Raw genomic sequence first — 11050 nt, 5'->3', positions numbered from 1 at the left:
CTGCTCGTACCTCGCAGCTCAGAGGGAGGCTTCACGGCGGCGTTCCTCCCCCAGCACGAGATCCATCCCCCGCATGGCGTCCTGCCATGTTTCATCAAACGCCAGGACCCGCGCGGAGCGATGCTTGACCTCGTGTGGGAGAACCGCTTCTGCTCCGTAGACGAGGAAGAACGGGGTCTCGCATGTCGGCCTGGTGGCGGTGGTGCGGATGGACCACAGCACAGACTGGAGCTCGTCATGCCAGCCCCTTCCGCGGGCCTCGAGCTTCTTCTTGAAGACCCTAGTCTTGAGACTCCTTAGGACTTTCGTGTTGGCACGCTCGGCTTGACCGTTGCTCATGGGGTGTGCCACGGAGGCATAGCAGATCTGCGTCCCAAGGTTAGCACAATACGTTTTGAAGAGATTGCTAGTGAACTGCGAACCATTGTTGGTGATGATGCGATTAGGGACCCCAATCGGCTCACAATGCCCTTGATGAACTTGACTACTGACTCGGCTGGGATGGTGCGTACGGCTTCCACTTTCGCCCACTTGGTGAACTTGTCGATGGCGACGTAGAGGTAGCGGTAACCTCGAGGCGCTCAAGGGAATGGACCCAGGATATCCAGCCCCCAAACCGTGAACGGCCATGAGAGTGGGATAGTCTGGAGGCCCTGAGCCGGCTGGTGGATCTGCTTGGCGTGGAATTGGCAAGCCTCGCAGGACTTCACCAGCTCGGCCGCGTCGTTGAGCGTTGTGGGCCAGTAGAACCCGCTGCGGAAAGCCTTGCCGACCACGGTGCGTGACAACGAGTGGTGCCCACAGTCTCCGCCATGTATGTCAGCCAGCAACTCCTTCCCCTGTTCCCTGGAAATGCATCATAGAGAAACATCATTTGGCCGCTTCCTGTATAGCTCACCGTCTTGAATGCAGTACGTCGTAGCCTGCTGGGCCACACGTTCTGCGTCTTCCTCGTTCTCCGGCAGCGTGCCTTGTGTCAGGTATGCCTTGAACTCTTCGATCCAGCTCCCCTCCTGAGGCTCGAGTGCTAAGAGGAGGCGCGCTCCTGAGGTCGGGCCGCAGGCGGGGGCTCCCGAGACGGGCGATTGAGGGAGCTCCTCCTGAGGTGGTGCTGGCTCTGCAGGCTGAGGTGCTACTGAAGGCTTGAAGAACCGTTCCTCGAAGACGCCAGGCTCTTGGGGCAGCCGCTTGGATGCTCTCCTAGCGATGTCATCGGCCTCTTGGTTGGTGCCACGTGGCACATGCTGTAGCTCCAGGCCCAAGAACTGCTTCTCCATTTTGCGCACCTCCGCGAGATATGCCTCCATGTGCTCGTCCTTTGGCTCGTACACCTTGTTGGAGAAGTTGACGAGGAGCTGCGAGTCTCCCTTGACGGTGAGGCGCTTCACTCCCAGGGCCGCCGCCGCCTTGAGGCCGGCGATGAGGCCCTTGTACTCTGCGATGTTGTTGGAGACCTTCTCGCCCCGCTGGAAGCAGAGCTGCACGGCGTAGTAAAGCTTGTCCTGAGTGGGCGAGATGAGTATGGCTCCAGCCCCCGCGTCGTGGCGCGCGAACGCGCAATCGAAGTACATGACCCAGCCGTCTAGCGCTTCATTCCCTAGTGAGAGGGATCGGTTTTCGCCTGCTTCGAGCTCCGGTGTATCGGTCCATTTTGCCACAAAATTGGCGAGTGCAGCCCCCTTGATGACCCTTGTTGTGCTGAACTCCAAGTCAAACGCTTGCATCTCGATGTTCCACTCGGCGACTCTCCCCGCGGCATTGGGACTCCTGAGCACTCTCTCCAACGGGTAGGCTAAGACGACCTTGATGGGGTGACCCTAGAAGTAGTGGCAAAGGTTACACGAGGCCACCAGGAGCGCGAGCAAGAGCTTCTGAGGCATGGGGTATCGCGCTCTCGCATCTCGCAGCACTGTGCTGACGAAGTATAATGGGTGCTCGACAAGGGTGGGAGAGCTGACGGAGTTTTTGGCTCCCGGGGACTGAGGTGTTTCCTATGGATCTCCAGCTCCTGTGGCTTGACAACTAGCCGGTCCAGCTGCTGCCTCCGGAACATCGTCTTGGTGTTGTGCGGCCTTATCGAGCTTGGCAGCTTCGTTTGGCGAGCCCTTGACTTGGGGATCCTCTTTGAGGGCCACCAGCGCCGCGCTAGCGGAATGGGGTGTGGCAGACAGGTAGAGTACCAAGGGCTCGCGAGGACAAGGTGCCACCATCACCGGCGGGCTGGTCAAGTATCTCTTGAGGTCTTGAAATGCTAGGTCGGCCTCGGAGGTCCACTCGAATGGACCCTTCTTCTTCATCAGCTTGAAGAACGACAGGGCACGCTCCCCCAACTTGGAGATGAAGCGCCCCAGCGAAGTCACACAGCCTACAAGCTTCTGCATCTCCCTGAGGTTTTGTGGTGGACTCATGCCTTCGATTGCCTTGACCTTCTTCGGGTTGGCCTCGATCCCTCTGTGGGATACGAGGAAGCCCAGCTGCTTGCCGGAAGGGACACCAAACACACACTTCTCTGGATTGAGCCACAGTTCCACTTGGCGCAGGCTCGCAAAGGTCTCCTCCAGGTCCTGAATCAAAGTTCTTGCTTCCCGAGACTTTACCACAATGTCGTCGATGTAGGCCTCAGCATTCCTCCCGAGCTGCTGCCCCAAGGCGATGTGCATCAGCCGTTGGAAGGTTGCTCATGTGTTGCGCAGTCCGAACGGCATGCAAGTGTAGCAGTATACCCCTCATGGGGTTAAGAAAGTTGTCTTCTCCACATCTTCCACTGCCATCTTGATCTGGTGTATCCTGAGAACACATCCAGGAAGCACAGCAGGTCACACTCCGCGGTGGAGTCAACAATCTGGTCGATGCACGGCAACGGAAGCGGGTCCTGAGGGCAGGCCTTGTTGAGGTTGGTGAAGTCAACACACATGCGTTCCTTTCCTCCTATCTTTGGCGCAACGACCGGATTTGCCAGACACTCCGGGTACCGGACCTCGCGAATGACACCTACTGCCTCCAGCTTGCGGGTTTCCTAAACGATGAAAGACTGCTTCCCCGTGGATTGTCGCCTCGCCTTCTGCTTCACAGGGCGCACATTGGGGCACACCCTCAGATGATGTTCAATTACTCCTCTTGGGACCCCAACTAGCTGCTTGGGCTCCCAGGCGAATACTTCCTTGTTCGCTCGCAGGAAGTCCACCAACTCTTTCTCTTGAGCTGGGGCAAGGTCGGCGCCTATGATAAAGGTAGCATCGGAGGCCCCGTTCACGTTGACTGGTATCTGCTTCGTCTTGGCTTGACCCTGAGTGAACGGCTGCTTCTTCTTGGTTGGTGCAGCCCCCTTGGCCTTGGGCATGGCCTTGTCGGCCGGGCAAGCTGCCATCGTGGCCCTGAAGGCTAGCTTGAGGGCCGCCACTACTTCCTTGGTGTCCCCGGCCACGGTAAGGATGCCATTGCTTCCTGGCATCTTCATGAGGTTGTAGGCGGGGTGGGTCGCCGCCATGAACTGGGCCAGCGTCGGGTACCCGAGGATGGCGTTATATGGCAAACCGATGCGGGCGATGTCAAAATTGATTAGCTCGGTGCGGTAGTTGTCGCGTGTGCCGAAGGTCACGGGGAGGCGCATCTGCCCCAGGGGGTTGGAGGAGCCACCGCTGACTCCGGAGATGGACCGGCTGGGGCGGAGCCGCTCGAGCAGTACGTGAAGGAGACTAAAGGCCTCCATAGAGAGCATGTTGAGGCCGGCGCCTCCGTCGATGAGGGTCTTGGTGACGGTTACACTACATATGGTCAGCGTGCAAAGCATCGGAAGCACACCCGAACCGACGGTGTTGACTGAGTGATATCCTGAGTCGAAGATCAGGTCGGCCTTGGGCGCCACCCACCCCGGGGGAGCCCCGTGCCGCGTGGAGGCGACGTTGATCTGGCGAATGACTGGCTTGATGTGATGGTCCGAGGGTGGCGCCTGCGAGCCACCGAGGAGAGCCGCGATGACCGGGGGTGCTGGTCCCCCGAAGCGCGCGATGAAGAGGTCGCGCAGCTCCTCCCAAGAGGCCACGGAAGATTCTAGCAAATGGAGTAGCCAGGCGCGCGGCACGCCAGCGAGGGCCATCGGGAATCAGTTGGCCATGATCTTGTTGTTGCCTCCGGCCTCCAGGACAGCCTCCTTGTACGCCAGCAAAAAGGCCGCCAGATCGGCCACACCATCGTAACGGGGCGGCATCTCCGGCTTGAATTTGTGCGGCCACTACACCGGCCGCAAGGCGGGGGTGAAATCCCGAAGCCCCCCAGTGCCGCGGAGGGCGCCTGTCGATCCAGTCGGGGAAGAGGCGGCGTCCATGAGAGTCGGTCGGAGAGGCGAGGCCATCGAGGGGTGAAGCTTCGGCGCACCCCTACCTGGTGCGACAAATGTCAGATTTCGGGTTCCGGCAAAACCCTTGAGGTTCGAACACCGGGGTGCGCACGAAGATCTCCCCCCTCTCTAGCTCGCACACTCAACGATCTCACGGCCTAGCTTGATGGACCCAAAGAACACGAGACACAAGATTTATACTGGTTCAGGCCACTGTTGTGGTGTAATACCCTACTCCAGTGTGGTGTGGTGGATTGCCACTTGGGCTGAGGATGAACAGTTACAAGGGAAGAACAGCCTCCTGAGGAGAGGTGTTCTTGTGCTTGGTGAACTTGTGTGTTTGAGGAAGATCTGGATCCTCTCTCCCAGACCAGTCGCCCCTTACTATGGTGGTGGCTAGTCCTATTTATAGAGGCCCTGGCCCTCTTCCCAAATATTGAGCGGGAAGGGATCCCATGTAACGCCCTCGATGCGGCTATATCTCCTACGTGTCGAAGCACGACTTAGAGGCATAACTGCATTGAAAGCAATGTCGCAAGTAAGGTAATCTTCACAACAACCCATGTAAATAGATAATAGGGGACAAATGTACATAGTTGGCTTACACTCGCCATGTCACACAAAGTACATGAATAACATTACAATCATCCAATACACTCATGGTCCGACTACGGCACCAAAATAAAAGATCAACCCCAACATGCGACATGGTCCCGTTCGCCCCAACTGGGCACCACTACTAATCATCTGGGAAAGACACATAGTAACGGTGTGAGTCTTTGTCGAACTCCCACTTGAGCTCAAGCGCATCATCTGGAACGGAGTCATCGGGCCCTACATCTGGTTTGGAAGTAATCTGTGAGCCACGGGGACTCAGCAATCTCGCACCCTCGCGATCAAGACTATTTAAGCTTATAGGAAAGGCAAGGTAATATGTGGAGCTGCAACAAGCGACTAGCATATGTGGTGGCTAACCTGTTCGCAAAAGAGAGCGAGAAGAGAAGGCGAAGCACGAACGAAGAACTATAGAACAACCTATGGCAAACATTACTCCAACACCGTGTTCACTTCCCGGACTCCGCCGAGAATAGACCATCACGGCAACACACGCAGTTGATTCATTTTAATTAAGTTAAGGTTCATGTTATCTACAACCAGACATTAACAAATTCACATCTGCCCATAACCGCGGGCACGGCTTTCGAAAGTTCAAATCCCTGTAGGGGAGTCCCAACTTAGCCCATCACAAGCTCTCATGGTCAACAAAGGATAAACCTTCTCCCGAGACATTCCGATCAGACTCGGTATCCCGGTTCTACAAGACAACTTCGACAAGGTAAAACAAATCCAGCAACACCGCCCGAATGTGCCGACAAATCCCGATAGGAGCTGCACATATCTCATTCTCAGGGCACACCGGATTGTCCAAGGTATAGGTAGGCCAGCCCAGAGTTGCCCCTGGTGGCCACTGGCAGCTGACAGGTTGGACCAACACTCAGAGGAGCACTGGCCCGGGGGTTTAAATAAAGATGATCCTTGAGTCTGCGAAACCCAAGGGAAAAAGAGGCTAGGTGGCGAATGGTAAAACCAAAGTTGGGCATTACTGGAAGAGTTTTATTCAAGGCGAACTGTCAAGGGGTTCCCATTATCACCCAACCGCGTAAGGAACGCAAAATCCGGGAACATAACACCGATATGACGGAAACTAGGGCGGCAAGAGTGGAACAAAACACTAGGAAAAAGGCCGAGCCTTCCACCCTTTACCAAGTATATAGATGCATTAAGATAACAAGATAATTTAGTGATATCCCAACAAATAAACAATGTTCCAACAAGGAACAATCTCCAATCTTCACCTTCAACTAGCAACGCTATAAGAGGGGTTGAGCCAAGCGGTAACATAGCCAATCAATGGTTTGCTAGGACATGGTGGGTTAGAGGTTTGACATGGCAATTTGGAAGGCATAATAAGCAAGTGGTAGGCATCGTAGCATAGGCATAGCAAAAGAGCGAGCATCTAGCAAGCAAAGATAGAAGTGATTTCGAGGGTATGATCATCTTGCCTGCAAAGTTGTCAGAGTTGACTTGATCCTCGTAAGCAAACTCAACGGGCTCCTCGTTAGCGAACTCGTCTCCCGGCTCTATCCAAACAAGACAAACAAGCAAAAGGAATACAATCAACCACGTGCAAAGCTCAAACAAACATGATGCAAACATGGTATGCTATGCGGGATGCGATATGTGATGCATATGCCAGATTTGACAAGGAATGATTGAACCTGGCCTCAACTTGGAAATCCAAGAGTGCCACTGGACAGGTGAGGTGATTTTGGTTGAAATCGATATAAGGATCACCGGAATCGGATGCACGGTTTGGAAATGGCAAGCAAAACAAATATGGCACCGGTCTGCGATAAACAGCAAGTAGCCATCTAAATGCATCAAGATACTTATGCTACAGCCCTCAAACATGGAGACAAAATACATGGCAGGGATCCACTCATAATGCTTGACAAAATATGAACACTGAGCTACGGCCAATTCATCCATTAACAGGTTCAAACAAGCATGGCAAAAGTGCAAATGATAACTGATTTCAGACTTGGTGAAATTAACACAAGCCTGGAATTTCAGATCAAGTAGCACACTTTGGAGCATGGAAACTATATGCTACAGGAACTTAACATGGCAAAGCAAGGCATGACATGAAGCTACTCAAAGCACTTAACAAAATTCCCTTAGTGACCTTGAGCCAAAAGGGATCAGAAAATACAATTGCAAGCGTGTGAACATGGCAAAAACATAATCAGGTCACAGACTTAGTGAAAAACTGAAGCATGCAAATATGTTAACGAGTAGGCATGTTCACGAGCTCGATGCACTCACTACGGAGCATGTCATGACCACCTAAGCATACACCCATCAAGAATACATATCATAGAAGCTAGACATGGCAAGAACAGCAACATAGCATGCATGGATCAACAACAACATCCTTGGCAAAATCGCTAACAAGTAAACAATCTGCCAGGATTCACAAAATAGCAAAAGTAGAGCTCGATTGACTCAAGCTAGGGTGCTCCATAATTGCAAACAAAGACATGTATTGATAGAGCACCACAATATTAACCAATCATCCTTACTGATCATCCTCAAAAGAGGCACGGATCGCTAGGAAACAACATGAACATATGGCATATTGATAAAAAACAGATCAAGGACTTAGTGAAATTCTAAGTCCCTGAAATCAGCATTAACGAATGCACTACTTTGCAAGCTTGTGCTAGTCACCACACACATCACGAAAATACATGGTAAGCACCTATGTAAAGATGGCATGGCATATAACAAAACACATGTAGAACTCAGGAGCATATCATGCACACATTAATCATGGCAAAAAAATGACAAATAGCTATTTGGTGCAGCAGATCTGACAATTATCTCAAATAGCTCTCTTCCAACAGCATTTCAGGCATCAAGATGAGCTCAAATGAAAATGATGCAATGAGATGAAACGATGTGCTCTCTGAGGCAAACATTTTGATATGCTACACGCCCAAAACAGAGTTACGGATGCGGAGTTACGGCATGAGCAAGAATGCAAAAATAACTAGGGTTTCAGGGAGAAAGTCAACCGAGTCTAGATCTCAAATCCAGATCACATGGAAACCGAGGCCGCCGGAGTTACTATATGATAGAGGCTAAGGTGTCCCGACGTTTCGATGAGATGGTGGCTATCGTTTTCTGTGGGAGTCGACCTTGACGATCCGACTACGAACGTGCGAGACGTCGCGCCTTAGCAATCGCTAAACCAACTTCCGAGGGTTATTGACCACGCCGGAGCACGATCAACCTGACCACGAGGGTCTATTTCCTGCGAGCAAACGAAGAACAAGCAAGAAACTGAGATTGCAATCGGGATATTGTGAATATAAGATGAAAGCTTTATTGATCAAGGTGGGGTTCTGTGACGTCTTGGTCTGGTCGTTGGACACAAAGAAGTACGCGAAGTTGCAGCTATGGCGAACTTTTAATCTAAACAAAACCCGAAGTCTAAACGACGCCCTAAGGGCTGTATATATGGAGGAAGAGGAGGGAATTTCATGGCCCTTGAGGGTGGGATCCGAAACCAACCCTAACTCCTGTTTCCCCACACATACGGACTCTAAAAATAGCCTATACTTAAGTATTTCGAAATTACATGGGCCTGGCCCATTAATAAGGTGACACAGCACCTAGAATAGCCTATGGACGAATATTATGAAGTGGCATCTTGTATATTTCGTCCAAGGCTTCATGCACTCCTTATGGCGGCTTCAAAGTCCTGAAATCATCACTTGTAACTCCGTTCTTGATCCCCTTGCGCATGCCATCAACTCCATGCGTGTTCTTGCTCCAATGTTCATCCTTCTCCAAGCTAGGCCCTTCATTTGTAAGCAAAACAAATGTATCCAATTTAGGCAGCATCATAATCTCATGAACATTAGAATCATTACCAAGAAACGAAAGTACCTGGTAATTTAATTGGCGTGCGCGAGCTCTAGTAATTGGTCCAGTATATGTAACAGTAGGGGCTGTGGGTGTAACAATGGTATTGATGTCCTCATCATCCTCCCCTTCTTGAAATGAAGTCGTCCTCGATGGAAGCGCATCTTCCTCACCCAAATAAGGCTTCAAATCTGCAATGTTAAAAGTGGGACTAACCCCAAAATCTACAGGTAGCTCAAGTTTATATGCATTATCATTTATTTTCTCTAACACCTTAAAAGGACCATCAGCGCGTGGCATTAGCTTTGATTTGCGCAGATTAGGAAATCTATCTTTACGCAAATGTAACCAAACAAGATCTCCAGGCGCAAACACAACATGTTTTCTACCCTTATCTCCAGCAAGTTTATATTTAGCATTCATACGCTCAATGTTTTCCTTAGTTAACTCATGCATTTTTAAAATCAATTCAGAACGTTCTTTAGCATCAAAATTAACCTTCTCTGAAGATGGAAGAGGCAACAAATTAATAGGTGCACGAGGTAGGAAACCATACACAATTTCAAAAGGGCACATCTTAGTAGTAGAATGCAATGAGCGATTATAAGCAAATTCAATATGAGGCAAGCATTCTTCCCACATTTTCTTGTTATTCTTCAAAACAGCCCTAAGCATAGTAGACAATGTTCTATTGACTACTTCAGTTTGTCCATCAGTTTGGGGGTGACAAGTAGTACTAAAAAGCAGCTTAGTCCCCAACTTAGCCCATAAACATCTCCAAAAGTGGCTAAGAAATTTAGTATCACGATCTAAAACAATAGTATCATACAAATTTGATGGTATCCACTACGCAAATCAACTTTGGAGAATATTGTAGAGCCACTCAATTCATCAAGCATATCATCTAGCCTAGGAATAGGATGACGATAACGAATAGTAATATTATTAATGCCTCTACAATCAACGCACATACGCGACGTACCATCCTTTTTCGGCACTAAAATGATAGGAACAGCACAAGGACTAAGGGATTCACGTATATAACCTTTGTCGAGCAGTTCTTGTACTTGACGCATAATCTCCTTCGTCTCCTCTGGATTGGTACGGTATGGTGCACGGTTGGGTAGCGAAGCACCGGGAATTAAGTCAATTTGATGCTCAATCCCTCGAATAGGTGGTAATCCCGGTGGCACGTCTTGTGGAAAGACGTCAGCGAACTCCTGCAAAATGTTAGCGACAGCAGGGGGCAAAGAGGAAGGCACGTCCTCGAATGAAAATAATGCCTCTTTGCACACAAAAGCATAGCAAACAGATTTGCTGAAATCTAGCTCATCAATATTAGATTTGGTGGCAAGTAAACATGCACTTTTCAATTTAATTTCAGAAACAACAGTAGATAGTTTATTATTAGGCTTCATTTGGTGCTCAAATTCTTTTGCCACAATCTGATTTTCACTCTTATTTGTCTCCTGTTTTGCTTTATTAGCTCTATTAATATCATCTTTCAAAATGGAATCAGGAGTCATAGGAAGCAAAGTAATATTTTTATCGTTATGAACAAGAGTATACTGATTGTTTCTACCATGGTGTACAGAATTTTTATCAAATTGCCATGGTCTACCAAGTAATAAGGAACATGCTTGCATAGGTACGACATCACAATCAACATAATCAGCATATGTAGAGATACTAAAATGCACACGAACAGTACGTGTTACCTTAACCTTGCCGCTGTTGTTGAACCATTGGATGTAGTAAGGATGTGGATGTGGTCTTGTGGTGAGAGATAGCTTCTCCACCATCTCCATGCTAGCCAAGTTATTGCAGCTCCCTCCATCTATGATCACGCGAACAGAACGTTCCTTCACAACTCCCTTTGTATGGAACAAATTATGCCTCTGATTTTGCTCAGCTTGTGTAACCTGCACACTCAAAACACGTTGAGAAACTAAACATTCATACCTGTCAGCATCTTCAGGAGCCATGTATTGCGTCTCATGATCAGAATCGTCTCCACCGTGTTCGTCACGTGTAATAAGAGCCAAAGTCTCCTCATCATAGTCACTAGCGGACTCATACCCACCATCCTCAGTAACAATCATCACACGCTTAGATGGGCATTCTCTCGCATAATGACCTCCACCCTTGCAACGTCGACAAATAATATCATGTGTTTGCCCTGTTGATGCCATGGATGAAGAAGAGCTCTTTGCAGGCCCAGAA

At 49.9% G+C, this 11050-nt stretch overlaps 1 protein-coding gene across 1 annotated transcript; it reads right to left on the bottom strand.

Annotated features, from left to right (window-relative positions):
• Nucleotides 1-857: 857 nt before the first annotated feature.
• On the bottom strand, nucleotides 858-1307 carry LOC147965020 (uncharacterized). The gene has a single exon (XM_087530250.1). The coding sequence runs from the start codon at nucleotides 1305-1307 to the stop codon at nucleotides 858-860; it is 450 nt and encodes a 149-aa protein (XP_087386376.1).
• Nucleotides 1308-11050: the final 9743 nt, after the last annotated feature.

Source organism: Triticum urartu, chromosome 6A, assembly GCF_056163025.1.
Source record: "Triticum urartu cultivar PI428250 chromosome 6A, HENAU_Tu73, whole genome shotgun sequence".
Classification (NCBI taxonomy): Eukaryota; Viridiplantae; Streptophyta; class Magnoliopsida; order Poales; family Poaceae; genus Triticum; species Triticum urartu.
This window is presented reverse-complemented; position numbering and strand designations above follow the sequence as displayed.